Source organism: Camelina sativa, chromosome 12 (genome assembly GCF_000633955.1).
Source record: "Camelina sativa cultivar DH55 chromosome 12, Cs, whole genome shotgun sequence".
In the NCBI taxonomy this organism is placed as follows: Eukaryota; Viridiplantae; Streptophyta; class Magnoliopsida; order Brassicales; family Brassicaceae; genus Camelina; species Camelina sativa.
This window is the reverse complement of record NC_025696.1, coordinates 4333400-4351794: the sequence shown is the minus strand read 5'-3', so window position 1 is coordinate 4351794 and position 18395 is coordinate 4333400. Positions and strand designations below refer to the sequence as shown.

Genomic DNA, 18395 nt, shown 5'->3' with positions numbered 1-18395 from the left:
AGCTCAAGACTTTTTGTTTTTAACAAAGATAATATTTAGACTTTTTGTTTTTAATAAACAGAATATTTAGACTTTTGTTTTTAATAAACATAATATTTAGAGTTCAAGACTTTTTGTTTTTGATAAAGATGATATTTGGACTTTTTTTTTTTAATAAACATATATTTAGAGTTCAAGACTTTTTGTTTTTGATAAAGATAATATTTAGACTTTTTGTTTTTTTTTTCTTCTAGACTTTTTGTTTTTAATAAACAGAATATCTAGACTTTTGTTGACAAAAAAAAAAGAATATCTAGACTTTTTGTTTTTAATAAACATAATATTTAGAATTCAAGACTTTTTGTTTTTGATAAAGATAATATTTAGGCTTTTTATTTTTAATAAACATAATATTTAGATTTATAATAATAATATTTAATAAACATGACATTCACTACTGGTCATCAAAGTTTTCTCAAATATCTTATGTTTATGTGAATCGTAGTTGTAACAATGTAGCTGATTACCTAGCCAAAGAATGTTTAAGTTCTGATAGTAGTTCTCAAAATTCTATACTCTACCATCAAGGTTCAAACAGTTGTTAAGGAATGATTTAACCTAATAAAATTTTATTTGACGAAAAAAATATATATATTTAGATTTATATGACCAAGGAAAAAAAAAACAAGATAATTTGGTAGAAAATCTCATAATTTACCATATTTAATTATTATTATAAACACAGAAATATAAAATTAACAGAAACGAAAAGACAAAAAAAAAAACAAAAAAAAACAAAAAAAAAAAACGCTTTTTTGGCGCATTCACTTTCCCAGGAAAGAGGAAACCCCTAAACCGAGGGGACGAAAGAACGAACGAAACGTTGAACATCCTCGAGGACCGGAAGGTCTTCTTCACAATTTCGCAATCAGATGCATTGACGCCGTAAAGAGAGATGATGTTTTGCAGAAACGTCTCTGTGAGGCGTAAGAAGAAATCTGGTGGTTCTGTTCCTGTTTATCTCAATGTCTACGATCTTACCCCTATGAACGTTTACGGTTACTGGCTTGGAATCGGAATCTATCACTCTGGTCTTGAAGGTATCTATTGCTTTTTCTCAATCCTGGGTTTGATTCATAAGAGATAAAGGTCAAACCTTTTTAGTCAATCTCGTTAGATTTGTAACATTGATTGGTATATGATTTAAATCCCTGTTCTGTTTTGATTGGTTTCTAAGAAAGTGATTAAGGATTGAATGGTTTTGGATTTTGTTTAGAGATGCAATTGGTATGAGAGTAGAATTGACCTTTGGTCCTCCTGGAATTGACTTGAAAAGTGTGAAGAAAGACTAATTGGGATATCTCAATATGATAAGATGATGACAACTTTGTTGTAGAGTTTGCTTGAATGTTCCAATGATCAAACAACTCATTGTTTTGGTGAATCCATTGTTTGTGTAGTTCATGGGGTTGAGTATGGATACGGGGCACACGAGAAATCGAGCTCGGGGATTTTTGAAGTGGAGCCAAAGAAGTGTCCTGGTTTCACATTCAGGAAATCGATACTTGTGGGTGAAACAGAGATGAGGGCTAAAGAAGTTAGAACCTTTATGGAGAAATTAGCAGAAGAGTATCAGGGAAACAAATACCATCTCATCACTAGGAACTGCAACCATTTCTGCAACCATGTTTGTTTAAAACTCACTCAGAATTCAATCCCTAGTTGGGTCAACCGTCTTGCTCGATTAGGTTATCCCAAAACTTCCTCATCACTATAATGAATGTTTTCAGGGGGGGGATCAAATAAAGTAATGTACATTTGTGTTTCTTATAAAGGTTTCTTATGCAACTGTGTGTTGCCGGCTTGCTTGAACGAGACTAAAGTGAAGCGGGTGGGAAGAGATGGGAAGCTCGTGGAAGGAGAAAGTACAAGGAAGAAAAAGAAGAAGGCGAGAAGCCGATCAGGTCCTTTATCCTCGTCTTGTTCTATATCAAGATCAGATAATAATAAACCTTCACATAACAGATCGATATCAACGGGTAATCCTCCTCTTTTATCTTCTTCTTCTTCTTCATCTTGTCCTGTGAAACAACGAGTTCCTTCTGTTGTTGCGTCTAAAGCTCAAGATCAGAAGCATCCAAGCGTAAGCGTCAAGACATGATTATATTTTTTTCATTGTTTGAACAGCTAATTTTACTTGTTTACGAATGCGAGGGTGCTTATGCTTTGTTCTCAAGTTTCATATCCCCTCCATTTGGTTTTACTTGGTATATAGGAGAATCATGAAATATTTGTAAATACTTAAATAGAGTGTATTTAAATTCAACATTTGTTTGGTTTTTTTTTATGTATTATCTTTTCAAAATTGTACAAATTACTTGTCTGAATATCAACAAATCGAAGTACAAACTTTTCCTCTAAACTGATTCGTACCAATTCTGTTATGTTTTGTCGTGTTTGCGTCAAAAGTAAAAATTGATGAACAAAAAAAAAATAATAATAATTTTATTACAGAACCGGGGAACTCTGGAAGTGGCATTAACCCTAGTTTGACCTTTTTAAAAATCCACTCACTATAAATACCTATCAAACTATACTCTTCCGCAGCCACAACTAACTCCCCATAGAACTAGAACCCTAATTCACCGTTTCTGAGTCATCGCTTCTTTTTTTTGTTTGTAGATTTCAGTCTCTTTTGCCTTCAAAACCCCGAAAGTATTGATTTTTATTGCCCTTATCATTCTGTTTTTTCTATTTGGTAATCGAAACTATTGTCTCTGCCTTTTTGATTCAATAAGATTTATAAGTGGATGCTTGTTAGTCTTTAGGCTCTCTGGTTTTGTTTGTTTCTCAGAATTAAAGTTTTAAATGTTCTTGTTTTCGATCTGGAAGCGTTATGAAAAAAAATCCCAATGATGACTTTTATGATATAAATGTTAAAAGTAGTGACTGATATCTTGATTAAATTTCAGATTCTGAGGGATTTCACTTTTTGTTTTTCGTTTTCTTCTTACTATCCGTTGTTTGAAATCATTGTTGGTTAATCTTGTGAGTTTTTGTTTGTTGCTTGATTGAAGCATATATTGTATACACTGCCTTAGCTGAATCCCAATGATGAATTATATGAAGAAAAAAATGTTAAAAGTAGTGACTGATTATATCTTGATTACTAATCAACTCTGAGGGATTCATTTAGCTAAGGTTTTTTTTATAAATTCAATTTTGTAATGATATCTTTGTTTCATTCTTAGGACAGCTTCTGCAGAATCTTGTTTCATTCTTAGGATCATTATGTAAATAATCTACGACTACGAGATACTAAACGCAACCTTATGAAGTGAAGTGCAGTGTACAGAGGTCTCTTCCGTGAAGGAAGTACAATTCCACTGGCGGAAGAGACCTCTATTCACTGCATCTCTCTACAAAAGGTTAGCGATTTAGGCAATGTGAGAGTGCTTTATTTGGCTTTCTGTCTTCAGGTTTCAGCACAATACCTCTCTTCTAAACTTACTAGGTTTCTAATTTATTATGCTCTGTCTCTGGTGTGCTTGAATAAGTTTATAAGATGTAATCTTAGACTCTACTTGTTCCCAATTTCATTGAAGTTTTAGATCAAATGTAAAACAAACAGCCACATGAGCTAATTTCAAAGAAGAAAACGACCAACAAAAAAATGCTGGTTCATCAGATAATTTTATTGATTTTACTACTGTTATCATACTGTTATTAGTCAATGTACCAATACAACTATTAAAAGCAACACATAATTCCCAATCCGTGCTACTCACGTTTAGATTCTTTGGTGTTGACTTCTGAAAGGTCTACCACGGTAAGTATGTTTAAGTTAAAGGTTTCACGGTAAGTATGTTTACGTTAAAGGTTTACAACGACCAACTTTTTTCTTCTCTTTCTCTCTAGTCTGCTCTGCTTTTCATAAGAGAATATGGATCAGAATGATGGTGATGATCTTCTAGCTTCCATTAAAGCAAAGTTAGACTCTTTGTCTTCTCTTTCAACACAGTGTTCAATCTACAAGGTGCCCAATAAGCTCCGCAGACTCAACCATGATGCATATACGCCTCGGCTTGTGTCTTTTGGCCCTTTCCATCGCGGTAAAAAAGAGCTTAAAGCCATGGAAGAGCATAAATACAGGTACTTGCAGAGTTTTATCCCTAGAACAAACTCTAGACTAGAGAACCTTATTAGAGTTGCTAGGACTTGGGAACAAAAAGCTCGCAGCTGTTACGCAGAGAATGTGAAACTTAGCAGCCATGAGTTTGTTGAGATGTTAGTTTTAGATGGTTGCTTCCTGGTTGAACTTCTTTTGAGGTCTCATTATCCTTCACTTAGAGGTGAGAAAGACCGCATATTTGGGAAGTCTATGATGATCACCGACGTGTGTCGTGACATGGTTTTGATAGAAAACCAATTACCCTTTTTCGTCATTAAGGGTTTCTTCCTTCTCTTGTTTATTCATGACCAGAAAAGAACACCATCAATCCTAAGGCTAGCTCAACACCACTTCAGTTGTTGTTTGAGCCACATTGATGACAAGAAGTTTGTTTCAGAGCCAGAGCATTTTGTTGATCTTCTGAGGTCTTGTTTTCTGCCACTGGTTCCATCAAGATTGGAAGAAACCGCACTGATGTACAATGTACCTGAAGCAACAGAGCTTCACACTGCTGGTGTTAGCTTCAAGCCAGCAGAGACCAGCACTTGTTTACTTGACATTAGCTTTGCTGATGGAGTTCTCAAGATTCCTGCCATTTTCATCGATGATCTGTCGGAATCCCTTGCAGAAACATCATCGTGTTTGAACAATGTCACTGTTCAGATAAGAGCTTTCTCCACTACACCAGGTTGCTTGGTTACTTTATTAAATCCCCTACAGATGCTGCCTTACTCATCCGCAGTGGTATCCTCATGAATAATCTCGGGAATGCAGAAGATGTTTCAAAGTTTTTCAATAGCATATGCAAAGAGGTCATCTATGGTAGAGGATTTTACTTTTCGACTCTCTCTGAGAATCTTCAAGCGTACTGCAATACACCATGGAACAAGTGGAAGGCGATTCTGAGACGTGACTACTTTCACAATCCTTGGGCAGTTGCTTCTGTTTTTGCTGCTGTAGTTCTTCTCCTTCTCGCTTTCATACAGTCTGTATGCTCTATCTTGGCTCTGTAAGTCTTTTGGACATCATTTGATCATAAAGCTAAACATTTTATCTTATGAATATATATAATTTGAGCTCTGAGGGATTATATTCTTGATAAGGACTGATAGCTTCTGCAGAATCTTGTTTTCTTTCTTTGGAGTGATTTTTTGCCCTGTCTTGGGGGATGCACACCAATACCTCTTTTACTTGATTTCTACTTCATAATCTTTTTTTTTTTTTTCTCTTAAGGTGTGGTTGAATAAGATGAAATCTTTGACTTGGTCACACACATTTTTTTTTCTGGGCAAACGACCAAATGTCAAAATAATGAAACAACAACCAATCAAAATGCCAATATATTTATAAACATCTATTATTAAATGCCAACCAATCAATGGTTATCTTATATTCCCTTTTATTCAAGACTAAAGTATACTACAAAACAAGTTCTTTGGACCTGTGTGCTTGATATTTTCAGCGTTGGAATCTCTTCAAGCGTCTTTCTCCGTTTCTTCCTTCCAGAGTCCAAGAGAATACGTGTGAAATGTTTACTCTTGAAAGGTGTAAGTGGTGTGTGCTTAGTTAGAGCTTTCCTCCTGAGAATATTCTCTTTACTCTTTAGAAGTGCTCTGATTAGATATAAAGGATGGATCAGAATGAAGGTGCTGATGCTCTTGTAGATTCCATCAAAGCTAAGTTAGACTCTTTGTCTTCTCTTTCAACCCATTGTTGTATCTACAAGGTACCTAATAAGCTCCGCAGACTCAATCCTGATGCATATACGCCTCGGCTTGTGTCCTTTGGCCCTTTGCATCGCGGTAAAGAAGAGCTTCAAGCCATGGAAGAGCATAAATACAGGTACTTTCAGAGTTTTATTCTTAGAACAGACTCTACTCTAGAAGAGCTAGTTAGAGTTGCTAGGACTTGGGAACAAAAAGCTCGCAGCTGTTATGCAGAAGATGTGAAACTTAATAGCGATGAGTTTGTTGAGATGTTAGTTGTAGATGGTAGCTTCTTGGTCGAACTTCTTCTGAGGTCTTATTATCCTCAGCTTAGATGCGAGAAAGATAGCATATTTGGTAATTCAATGATGATCACCGACGTGTGTCGTGACTTGATTTTGATCGAGAATCAGTTACCCTTTTTCGTCGTAAAGGAGCTTTTTCTTCTTTTGTTTGTTTACTACCAACAAGGAACGCCTTCAATCCTAAAGCTTGCTCAACGCCATTTCAGCTGTTTCTTAAGTAACATTGATGATGAGATGCTTACTTTAGAGCCAAAGCATTTTGTTGATCTTCTGAGGTCTTGTTACTTGCCACTGGTCCCAACCAGATTGAAAGAAACCACATTGAAGGTTGAAAATGCACCTGAAGCAACAGAGCTACACAGTGCTGGTGTTAACTTCAAGCCAGCAGAGACCAGTTGTTTACTTGACATTAGCTTTGCTGATGGAGTACTCAAGATTCCTACCATCTTCATCGATGATCTCACAGAATCACTCTACAGAAACATCATTGCGTTTGAACAATGTCATTGCTCAGATAAGAACTTCCTCCACTACATCAGGTTGCTCGGTTGCTTCATTAAATCCCCTACTGATGCTAACTTACTCATCCGCAGTGGGATCATCGTGAACAATCTCGGGAACGCAGAAGATGTTTCAAAGTTGTTCCATAGCATCTACAAAGAGGTTATATTTGGTAGAAGATTCTACTTTCAGACAATTTCAGAGAATCTTCAAGCTTACTGTAACACACCATGGAACAGGTGGAAGGCGATTCTTAGACGTGACTACTTCCACAATCCTTGGTCAGTTGTTTCTGTTTTGGCTGCTATACTTCTTATCTTTCTCACTTTCATACCGGCTGTATGCTCTATCTTGGCTCTGTAAGTCTTTAGGACATCACATGGTCACCCGCTATGAGTTGTTTGTGGGTTTTGAAGGCTGGTATCAACATACATCCTACTATATTAATTGGGAAGTACAAATATAAAATTAACCTTAAAATATGTAAAAAAATTACATTCAATTGCCATTAGAAAAATCAAGTAAGATTAATAAATAAAATAAATAAATATAATTAATAAAAAATAAAAAATGCTGACAGATCAAAAATAAAAAATCTAAAAAAATAAAGAAAATTTATTCAAATCAAAACAAATTTGTATTTGAAAAAAGAAAATTAACTGCTAAGTTTTTTTAAAAAATATAGATAATTATTAATTTTTTAAAAAAATTTCTTCCTCTAATAAAATTATGGACGAAAATGACTAAATTTTTTTTTAAATATAAACCAATTAGAATTTCAAAAACTAAGATTTTATATTCAAGTAGATGATAAAATGATTTTTACTAACTAGATTTCGAAAATTTTATTAAAATTTTAAATTATGATATATAAATTTATCAATTAAAAATAAATATTATTTTAAACAAAATATTTTTTAAGAAATATAACAATAATTTTTAGTATTATATTATAATTTGTTTTTTAAAATATTGACCGTGCTTTAAGCACGGGATATATCCTAGTACATATATTAAACAAGTTATTTTGCTACCGTGCAATACCAATAGGGATTTTCTTGGGCCTCCTAATCCCTATCCACTTTTCAAAAAGACAAAATACACTCCTATGAGTTGTTTGGGGATAATGTTAGGCCCAAAATATTAGACTTAGTCTGCGTGGACTCCTCACAGGTCTTCTAATTTTGTTTTTTTTTTGGTTAACGTCTCTGCAAGCGTCATGTCTGAAACGTTGACTTCTAAAAAAGGTTGTGCAAAAGCTTCTTTCCTCCGGAGATCATCTTCTCTCTTTATTCCTATGACTTATCTGGTTTGTTTCTATATGAGTCTCTCTCTGATGCATAGTTGAGGATGGATCAGAACGAAGGTGATGATGCCCTTGTAAATTCCATCAAAGCAAAGTTGGAATCCTTGTCTTCTCTTTCAGCTCAGTGTAGTATCTACAAAGTACCCAATAAACTCCGCAAGCTCAATCCTGATGCATATACGCCTCGACTTGTGTCCTTTGGCCCATTTCATCGCGGTAAAGAAGAGCTTCAAGCCATGGAAGAGCATAAATATAGGTACTTAAAGAGCTTTATCCCTAGAACAAACTTCAGTCTAGAGGACCTTGTTAGAATTGCAAGAACATGGGAACAACATGCTCGTAATTGTTATGCAGAGGATGTGAGACTTACCACAGATGAGTTTGTGGTGATGTTAGTTGTAGATGGAAGCTTCTTGGTTGAACTTCTTTTGAGGTTTCGTAATCCTCTGCTTAGAGATGAGAATGATCGCATATTTGGGAAGCCAATGATGATCACCGACGTGTGTCGTGACATGCTTTTGATAGAGAATCAGTTACCCTTTTTCGTCGTAAAAGGTTTTTTCCTTCTCTTGTACTACCAACAAGGTACACCTTCAATCATGGAGATGGTTCAATGCCACTTCAGTTGTTTCTTGAGCAACATTGATGACAAGAAGTTTATTTCAGAGCCAGAGCATTTTGTTGATCTTCTGAGGTCTTGTTATCTGCCACTAGTTCCGATCAGGTTAGAAGAAACCACATTAAATGTTGACAATGCACCTGAAGCAACAGAGCTTCACACTGCTGGTGTTAGGTTCAAGCCAGCAGAGACAAGCAGCTGTTTACTTGACATTACCTTTGTTGATGGACTACTCAAGATTCCTACCGTTTTTATTGATGATCTCACGGAATCACTCTACAGAAACATTATCGTGTTTGAACAATGTCATTGCTCAGACAAGAACTTTCTCCACTACACTACGCTGCTCGGTTGCTTCATTAAATCCCCTACAGATGCTGAATTGCTCATCCGTAGTGGCGTACTCGTGAACAATCTTGGGAATGCAGAAGATGTTTCAAAGTTGTTTAATAGCATCTGCAAAGAGGTCGTCTTCGGTAGAAGATTTTACTTTTCGACACTCTCTGAGAACCTACAAGCTTACTGCAACACACCATGGAACAGGTGGAAGGCGATACTGAGACGTGACTATTTCCAAAATCCTTGGTCAGTTGTATCTGTTTTCGCTGCTATACTTCTTATCATTCTCACTTTCATACAGGCTGTATGCTCTATCTTGGCTCTGTAAAAGTCTTTTGGAACATCACTTGGATCATGGAAACAACATTTTGTCATATGAATAAATATTTTTTAACTGGTTTACAATTTTGTTTGGTTCTTCAATTTTCCATGAGATGGCACACTCCCTAGAGAAGCATTAGGCGGTGGATAACGTAACACAAAACAACTGTTATAGCTAGGCAAATAAAAAGGACAAATTACATATCAACTACTCAATAACTGTAGAGAACAAAAATAATGTCTGAAACTGGGATTAGTCACCTGATGCAAGTGCTTGACTTGAGCCAGAGAGATGTGCATTAGTTGTATCGGTTTGATTTCATCTCTTAAACTGTCAAATTCAGTTAGAAAGACACTAATCTAAAAAACAAAAAAAAAAAAAAAAAAAAAAANGAAAGACACTAATCTAATGTCCGCTTTGCCATCCTATATTAAATGTTTTTATTACTCCGAGTCTACAGAATGGGCCTTGGGCCTTGGGCCGAAACATAAAGCCTTAAAAAATATTTTATATCGTCGTATAAAATGCCCAGTCAGATCATGATTAGGGTTTCCTCTTCATAAGTTAAAAACGTTGGTCGCCTCTTCAGCATAGTTTTGCCTCGCTGAGCAGCTGCAAAATCTTCACGACTTCAAGATGGTAAGCTTCACTCTCTCTCTATTGAAAATTCATATCTTTTGTTTGAATTGGTTGCTTGTTTGATCTGTTTGAATTGAATCTAGGGTTTTAATGTTAGTTAGAAAATGAATGAGATTACTGATTTTGGTTTTTTGTTGAAATGAAACAGCCGTCTCACAAGTCGTTTATGATCAAGAAGAAGCTGGGGAAGAAGATGAGGCAGAACAGGCCTATTCCTCACTGGATTCGTCTCCGTACCGACAACACCATCAGGTTCGTCAACTTTGTTCTTTTCTTTTGTTTATTACCGATCTGTCAAATTGGTGATGAGTATGTAGTTGTCTTAGTGGGTTGATTTAGGACAGCAGAGATAGTGAGTTCTGAGACCAGTATTGTTTCGAGTTGTAATGGTTTCGTTGTTTGTTTTTTTTTTGTTCAGGTACAATGCCAAGCGCAGACACTGGCGTAGAACCAAGCTCGGATTCTAAGTGACAAGCCTTCTGAAAGAGTCTACTTCATCTGTTGGGTTTAGCATTTCCTCAAGTTTGTTTGAATTTAAGTTAATGACATTTTCACTTTTCTGTAAGACTTAATCTCTCTTATGATTGATGTTACCAAATTTTCTTTCTGTAAGAGATGTTATTTCATAGCATTTGCTTGATTTTGACTATTTAAGTATGTCGTGGTTTGCTTACATGTCACTTTCTCGCAACTTAGAATAATCTGGATAGGGTTAAAATCATCTTAGTTATAATAGGCCTGTGTCTGGAAACTGTGGTCTTACATGTTTCATGTTATATCTTGCTGTCGTAGTAGAAGCTTTTGGAATGTATTTGGTAGTTTTGATAATGTTACAGTGACCTCTTGGTTGCTTGATTATACAAAGCAGACAAATGTAGAACTGTAAATGGTATTAGAAAGATAGCAACACCAAACACAATGTCGTAAAATTCGCAGAGATAATTGTGAAATTGGGTAAATACAATCGTAACAAGTAAAAAAGTTCTTCTATAACTCGATTGGAGTCTCCCAGTACAACAAGGCCTGTCAAACACATTAAAATCAAGAGTTTCCTCGACAAAATGTCTTGCAATCATTGTCTGAGCTAGTTTATTAATTTAGCCATCTGGTATCAATCAAAGATCACAAAAGAAGCTCAAAGGTATATAAAACTTAGGTTCTTGCTGTCATTTTACTATATCTCCCCCTCAACTTACGTTGTGGTACGAGTCAATGATGGCATCAGCAAGGTACTCGCATTTCGCCAGGGACAATCCTGCCAATGATATTCTTCCGTCTTTGGTCATGTACACATGCCACTTGTTCGTCATGTTATCGCTCTGCTCGTTACCCAAACGACAATACAAAAAAGTTCAACATCTCACGTCTAAACAAAGCCAAATACATGAATGAGTAGTACTAATGGGCATACCTGAGCTTTGTTCAAGCCAGTGAAAGAGAACATGCCAATTTGCTTCAGGATGAAGGACCAGTCCTTCCCGCTCTTGTCTTTTGAAACGAGGCTATCGTACAACTCTTGTCTCACCGTCTTTATTCTTCCAGCCATCATTTCCATCTCTGCTTTCCATTCACCGAACATTGTTGCATCCCCCACAACATTAGCCACAATTCTCGCGCCATGAACTGGTGGGTTCGAGTACATAGGCCGAGCTATCCTTTTCAATTGACTCTTGACCCTGAAAGAAAGTAATGTTACTTACTGGTTAAGGTCTATTGACGGTAAAAGGTAAAACTGAGACTCCCAAGATTGCTGGCAATAAGCTCAAGATAAGAAATTTGACAGAGTGTTACCTTGTAGCAGCATCGGCTGATGAGCACACAACATTGATTGCCCCAATTCTTTCTGCATAAAGACCTAAATTTTTACTATATGACTGAGCAACAAAAAACTCCATTCCCCTCTCAGCAAATAATCTCACAGATGCTGCATCTTCATCAAGGCTTCCACTAGCAAATCCCTGAAAAATGGGTGCATGTAAACATCAAATAAGTTGACCTTGATCCGCTTAACTGTCGTTGGAAAACACGATACTAGAGAACTGTAAGAATGTAATGGAATACCTGGTATGCAACATCAAAGAATGGGATATGGTTCTTTTCCTGAATGACATCAGCAATTTTCACCCACTGTTCTGGTGTTGGGTCAATTCCAGTTGGGTTGTGAGCACATCCGTGAAGCAAGATGAAAGATCCTTCTGGAGCTTCCTGTACGATTTACATAACAGAAAGTCAAGTAAAAACCATCAGAGTTTCTCGTTATTATCACACATTGACTGTAGAATCGCTAACAAGTACTCATTTTAGATTAGTCAATACACAAATGAAAATATGAAATACAGTTTGTTGATGCATATATAAGGCAATGTTGAATAGAAGAAAAGCGTAGGTTGTCCCACCTTAATATCTGCTATCATTCCCTCAAAATCCAAACCAATTGTTTTTGGATCATAGTATCGGTATTCAGACCATGGAACTTTGGCATCATTGAAGATATTCTTGTGATTACCTGAAGTAGTAGTTTGTTAGTTGATAAAGGCGGTTAAATATGCAAAATACCCAAAAATGTTTGTTGTCAAGGAAACTTACCCCATGTTGGTGATGATATCACAACTTTTGCTCCAGGAAAATAACGCTCTATAAGAGCCGCTGCTAACCGCAGTGAACCTGTACCCGAAAGACCCTGAATTGTTGCCACCTGAGCCAAGGCAAATGAATTAGCTCAGAAACAGGAACATCATGAGAAAACATTTCCGTAACATGATGAACACAAGATCCACACATACTCTTTGCTCCTTAATAACAGGATGACCAGCTCCGAATAGCAACTCGGCAGTAGCCTTGTTGAATGCTGCCAACCCCTCAATTGGAAGATACTGCAGTTTCCATCCAAGTGAGGTAAGATTAAGTGAAATTCTGATAAATGTAATTGCTTGTACACAATTTCTCAATTAAACTAAGTTACCTCTTTATTATCTCCTCTCTCCAACATCAAATTCTCTGCCTGTAAACGAAGAGTACTGAGATTAACTATCACTTAAATTTGTAATCTGACAAAAATAAGAAAGAACACACATAAAAGGAGCTATACGGGATAAAAAAAACTATCTATAAATGAGGAAACGAATATGAGCAAACTAAAGCGGACAAGTAGCAACCTTTTTAACAACATTAAGCACATAAGGCTGGAGTTCCTCAGTTCGATAAGCACCAACACCAAGATTGAGTTTCATCTCGTTAGTGTCAGCTTTGAATGCTTCGCTAACTCCAAGAATAGGATCTGGAGGAGCCATAGTTATACCCTCAAAACGAGAAGGCTTGACTGCAACCGTCATAGTCACCCGGCTAATAGACTGAAACCAAAACTCCAATTTCTCAGATACAAACTACACTTACTATACTAATAAACAACAATACCATATAGATTCTTTAGCTCCACATGAGTTTTCAGCTCTAAAACGTCACTAAGATTGTAAAGACAGTACCTTTGCTTTCAGGAACGGGTTCGAACCTGAAGTTCCAAGCTTTAGCTTATCCTGTTCAAGTTCAATCGAAAAAAAACAACAGGATCGTCATTCGTCAATGAAACTGATGCGGAATCATTGCTCACTCGAATAGAGCAAGAACAGAGAGAACGAAGTACCTTGCTGATCTCGCGCGGTAATAGATAAGTCGAACCGAGAGACAACATTGAAGAAGCCATGGATAAAGCTGCACAGATCTCAAAATCAGTGAACTAGTAGTACGAGGATGGATAAGCAATTCCAATATAAGACAGTGATGTGACGATATGATCCACAAAAGATGATCAAACGAAGTTAAGAATCACAGGGTTTTACCGAAGCTGATTTGTCATACCTGGATATGGTAAAGAATCGCGCGGTTTCGAAACGATCAGATCGAGAGATTGAAGGATCACCGAGAGAAGGACACGACGATATGTACGAAGTTGTTCTTCTAGGCTTGTCTTGATAGGGTTAAATAGTCATTTAGATCATGTTTTAAAATCTATTGGTAGACACTGGATACTGATTAGTGTGATTAGCTAAGTAGGTGATTAGTGGGTTGATGCAACAACTAAAAGAGATAGTATTTGTTAAATACTATCAAATATTTATTTACTTTGTGTAAAAAAATTGACAACACAATTTATTTATATAAGAAATTTACAAATACAATAATTTGAAGTTTCTGTGCTCACATTTCTACCCAATTGACCTCTAAAATCCCACAAGAAAAAAAAGCAAACAAAATATTAATTTCTTTAAGAGGATGGAGGTGTTAACCGGAGAGTGCCTCCTAGCTCTACCGGAACCAGTGGAACAAGTGAGTGAAGAACATCGGTTATCAACGGTCGGTAACTCGGTTCTGGCTGTACGCAAAGTACTGCCACGGCTGCTACCTAAACAAATCATTTCCGGTTTGATTTACGGTTCAACAAAATTAAGGAATGTGCAATCAATCTGATATTAAGCCTAACCCAATAGAAAAAAAAAGATGACTCAAACCTGGTATAAGTGCTTATGATCCATTGTATCTTTGATAACCGGATCCACTATTTTGGGAAGTTTTGATCTATCCGTAAGTTGAGGCATTGCCTGCAAAGTTTTTTGAATTATACAACATTGCAATCTATTAACCTACTAATTGGCAATAACTTCAACTCAAACCGGACTTACCCAAGTGACAAGAGATTGGCACTGAACCGAACTCAATTTCTCAACCGGCCGTCTTCCTAGCAAGAGTTCAAGTAGAACCACCCCAAATGCGTAAACATCACTTTTATCCGTTAATTTTCCTGATCCAACATACAAAATATATAAACACGTTTCAATGAACACAAGCTCAATAAACAGGTAAATTACTAATTAGGTAGTCCCGGTTAAGCAACTCAACAACTATATGTCTAATCAAATAATGATTCTTATGAGATTAGTTGAAAGAATACATCAAAGTTCAATGATTTGATTTAGAAAAACAATTTCAATTTCATACGTAATGAAAAGAAACTTAATGTTATGGGGTCACAAGTAACCATATGATTATAACGATCAAACTAGTGCTATAACTCTAATGACATGTAACCACATGATTATAACGATCAAGCTAGTGCTATAACACTAATGACATGACAAGGGGTCAAAGTCGACCAAAGTAGAAGGAAATGTGGATATTTTACCATCTAGGAGATATTCTGGAGCAACATAACCAAGTGTCCCTGATAGTTTAATGTTGTTCTTGCCGTGCGTCCCAACCATTACCGCAAGACCAAAATCCGAAATCTGAATGTTGTATCGTTAGAGATGAAAACAAAAACAAAACCCTAGTTTTGGATTGTTTGTTGAAGCAAAGACAAAACTAATCAGATTCTTGAATCAACTAAACGATAACCAAGATTTAACACTACAAATCTTGTTTAGCTCTGGTTTCGTTTGGTCCAAGATTCTGGTATAGTCTAGGATACAAATACAGAACAGCAATGATCATCATCATTGATTTAAGTTATTTACCTTGGCGTTGAAGGAAGAATCAAGGAGAATGTTTGACGATTTAAGATCTCTGTGGATAATCGGAGGACGACAACGCTCGTGGAGATACTCAACAGCTCTGTTTCCATACCAACAAAAGAAAACGGTTTAGCTAAACCGGTAGAGTAGATTGATTGTTAAATGTGGGCACTTGATTGTACCTTGCTGTATCAAGAGCAATCTTCATCCGCATGTGCCATGTTAAAGCCGATCCCCGAGAAGGTCCTTAACCATTTAATGATGCAAACAATAAATTTTATCGAACAAAAATTATTTATTTCATGTGGTCACATGATTTGTTTTATATCCGTCATACAATATATTTAATTTAACTCAAATGACAAGATGATGAGAAGGTAGAAGAAGATATTTTAAAAGGTTTTGTACCGTGTAACTGTGAATCCAAGGATCCGTTTTGCATCAGCTCGTAGACGACAAAACTCGAGCTGATTTCACTTCCATATCCCAACAATGAGATGATGTTCGGGTGATGAAACTTGCTTAAAAAATCAACTTCGTTCTGAGAGATCAAGATGAGAGGATCAGATTCTTAAAACGAATCAAGATTCCAGAAAAAAGATAGAACTGACTAGACCTGAAACTCTCGTTTTGCTTCTTGACTAACGTTCTCGATCTTTTTGACTGCTGCTAGAGTGTTGTTGCCTAAAGATGCCTTGTAAACAAATCCGAATCCGCCTCTTCCTACAAGATTACCGTCTTTGAAACCGCCTGTCGCTTTTTCTAATGTCTTGTAATCGAAGGACTGCACAAAACCCTTCTTGGATAATGAAATCCCACTCTCACCCTCTTTCACATAAAAAAACCATTTTAGTAAGATATATCAAAACAGAGAAAACACAGATTTTTTCTCATTCTTGAAAAACCAAATTTTACCTGAGTTCTTGGTGGTTTTGGGAGATTTCTTAGACCGACAAACCCAAAGGCATAAGCAACATAGAAGTATTAGTCCTAGAGAAGACGAGGTGACTATGAGAGAGATTAAAAGTTTCTTGTGTGCATCTAACTTGTGTTCTTGGCCTCTACCCATTTGGATCCCTGAAATCAGAAAGCAAACAAGAAAAGATGTTGAGATTTTCCCTTCAGCTCTCATATTCTCATCTGTATTTGGATTCTTGTATGAACCAAACCGGGTTCTTGATTTATCCCAAACGGATCTAGATAAGTAGTAATATCGAATTTGCTAATCCAATTGAATAACTGAAAAAGAGGATACGTAAAAGATAGGCAATCCACTCACTAAGCAGCTCAAAAATAGCATTTACGTATATAATTAAAAATCAGATTTTCATTGGTTTACGAAACACACAGATCATTACACAAAAAAAGAGAGAGAGAGAGAGAGGTACCGTACCTGGAGAGAAGGAAGCCATGGAAGTGTAAACGGGAGAGGGAGAAGGCTGTGAATAAGGTGTAGTAGAAGAAGCAGAAACACTCATGAGGAACTCAAGAACAGAGACCTTAAGAAGAAGAAGAAGAAGATGATGATGAAGAGTCTTTCTCATTTCCTTAACAAGAGACTTCCTATTTGATTCAATCTCCAAGAGACTCTTTGAAACCTTTTAGTGGTGCAAGAGAGATTTTGCTAAGAATGTGAGGATGCTCTTGCAAGATTTGTATCTCTCTTTTTCATAAACTTTGTTTCCTTTTTTCTTGTCTGCATAAAGGAGGGAAGCAGAAAGTGTTTTTAAAAAAAGTCGAAATCATTCTCTTTGAACTTCTTTATCATCAAATGATTCAAATCAACATGTGAGAGGTTTTGAACATGATAGTGAACACAAAAGATATTAAATTCTTACTAACCAAAAACAATTCATATTGATCAATGTAAGTAGTAGATTAGAACAATTAATTACGAAATAATTTGTAAACTCATCATTTACATTGGGCCACTCAAATTTTGGAGTGGTCAGATTTAAGATCCTCTTTGTACCTCCAAGAGTTTACTGACAACAAAGTTGACCAGTTTATGTCAAACCGACAGTCATAAAGAAGACTTTCCAGTTTTTTTTTTCTTTTGGGTCGTCAATTATATCATCATTAAAGTAATACTAGCAAACTAAACACAAAAACGACGGTTGTGAATGAAAGATCCTTTCGCAAATGTAGAATGAGTACTCATGATTAAAGTGAAATGAATTCCTCTCTTTTAATTTTAATGTTTCTTCACTTGGATGAAAGAACTAATCAAGATTTTGGTAAATCTTAATATATATGTAAACAAGATTTTGGTAGTCAGTGATTCGTCATAAACTCCAGTTGCACTTGCATAGGATAGAGATCTTTTATTTTGTCAACTACTATTTTATACTAATAAAAAATACACATTGATGGTTCCTAGATACAAGGACGAGTTTTTCACATGGGCGAAATCCGAAAGGCAACGATGTTAATTATACTAATATGGCATATAACATGATGCAACATATGGGAGTGTAAATGTTTGAATGTTTCATTTGAGAAGTGTTCGATTGCGACACCATTTTGTTTGGCTAATCAATTTGGCTTGGAAGAAGATAAAGCAAAGCATGTAAAAATAAATGTAAACGAAGAGATGGAAAAAATAAAATAACAAGAGTACAAAAAGTTGAAACCTTTCGGATCCAATTAATCGGATCGATGTGTAAGTCCAAAATGTTAGTTCATGTTGTTAATGCTTGGAGTTCTAGAACATATAAACAACATTTGATATCATCCTTTTTCATGCAGTTACCTATCTAATTACATGTGGTATTTTGCATTTTAGACTTTGAAGCGTTACATTTACCAATCAATGATTGCATAAAAGTTTTATTGTTGCCTCTCAAATAAACCAAGCAAAAATCAAAAGATTGCATGTGTAGTTATACGAAACTGTCAGTATGAATTCGTGGATGCAAATTGAATGACTTTGCAAAGTAGGTGAGAATGTAATATAGCGATTAGATTAGCTAGGGTTTAGCCTACCAACCATGCGCATGCTAAT

At 36.0% G+C, this 18395-nt stretch overlaps 5 protein-coding genes and 1 pseudogene across 7 annotated transcripts; 4 read left to right on the top strand and 2 right to left on the bottom strand.

Annotated features, from left to right (window-relative positions):
- On the top strand, positions 789–5304 carry LOC104730081 (annotated as a pseudogene).
- LOC104730080 (UPF0481 protein At3g47200-like) lies at positions 5569–7170 on the top strand. 2 transcript variants are annotated; one of them, XM_010449163.2, is made up of 2 exons: positions 5569–6824; positions 6902–6993. In XM_010449163.2, exons 1-2 carry the CDS (start codon positions 5781–5783, stop codon positions 6917–6919), a joined length of 1062 nt encoding a protein of 353 aa, XP_010447465.1. In that variant the 5' UTR covers positions 5569–5780; the 3' UTR covers positions 6920–6993. The 2 variants fall into 2 exon arrangements, with proteins under 2 accessions (XP_010447465.1, XP_010447464.1); XM_010449162.2 differs by having other exon boundaries at positions 5570–7170.
- Positions 7602–9326, top strand: LOC104730079 (UPF0481 protein At3g47200-like). Of its 2 annotated transcripts, XM_010449161.2 has the most exons (2): positions 8132–8224; positions 8323–9326. In XM_010449161.2, exons 1-2 carry the CDS (start codon positions 8140–8142, stop codon positions 9252–9254), a joined length of 1017 nt encoding a protein of 338 aa, XP_010447463.1. In that variant the 5' UTR covers positions 8132–8139; the 3' UTR covers positions 9255–9326. The 2 variants fall into 2 exon arrangements, with proteins under 2 accessions (XP_010447461.1, XP_010447463.1); XM_010449159.2 differs by having other exon boundaries at positions 7602–9326.
- On the top strand, positions 9796–10560 carry LOC104730078 (60S ribosomal protein L39-1). The gene is made up of 3 exons (XM_010449158.2): positions 9796–9887; positions 10036–10139; positions 10306–10560. Exons 1-3 carry the CDS (start codon positions 9885–9887, stop codon positions 10352–10354), a joined length of 156 nt encoding a protein of 51 aa, XP_010447460.1. The 5' UTR covers positions 9796–9884; the 3' UTR covers positions 10355–10560.
- LOC104730077 (aspartate aminotransferase, chloroplastic) lies at positions 10807–13868 on the bottom strand. The gene is made up of 12 exons (XM_010449157.2): positions 13743–13868; positions 13528–13595; positions 13370–13420; positions 13043–13237; positions 12850–12888; positions 12671–12760; positions 12474–12582; positions 12284–12393; positions 11949–12092; positions 11679–11845; positions 11299–11563; positions 10807–11206 (listed from the first exon to the last, which is right to left on the bottom strand). Exons 2-12 carry the CDS (start codon positions 13585–13587, stop codon positions 11075–11077), a joined length of 1362 nt encoding a protein of 453 aa, XP_010447459.1. The 5' UTR covers positions 13588–13595; positions 13743–13868; the 3' UTR covers positions 10807–11074.
- Positions 13963–17228, bottom strand: LOC104730076 (probable receptor-like protein kinase At1g80640). Its single transcript, XM_010449153.1, has 10 exons — positions 16785–17228; positions 16307–16468; positions 16008–16219; positions 15800–15932; positions 15574–15637; positions 15395–15491; positions 15064–15166; positions 14564–14682; positions 14393–14482; positions 13963–14286 (listed from the first exon to the last, which is right to left on the bottom strand). The coding sequence occupies exons 1-10, from the start codon at positions 16933–16935 to the stop codon at positions 14149–14151; spliced, it is 1269 nt and encodes a 422-aa protein (XP_010447455.1). The 5' UTR covers positions 16936–17228; the 3' UTR covers positions 13963–14148.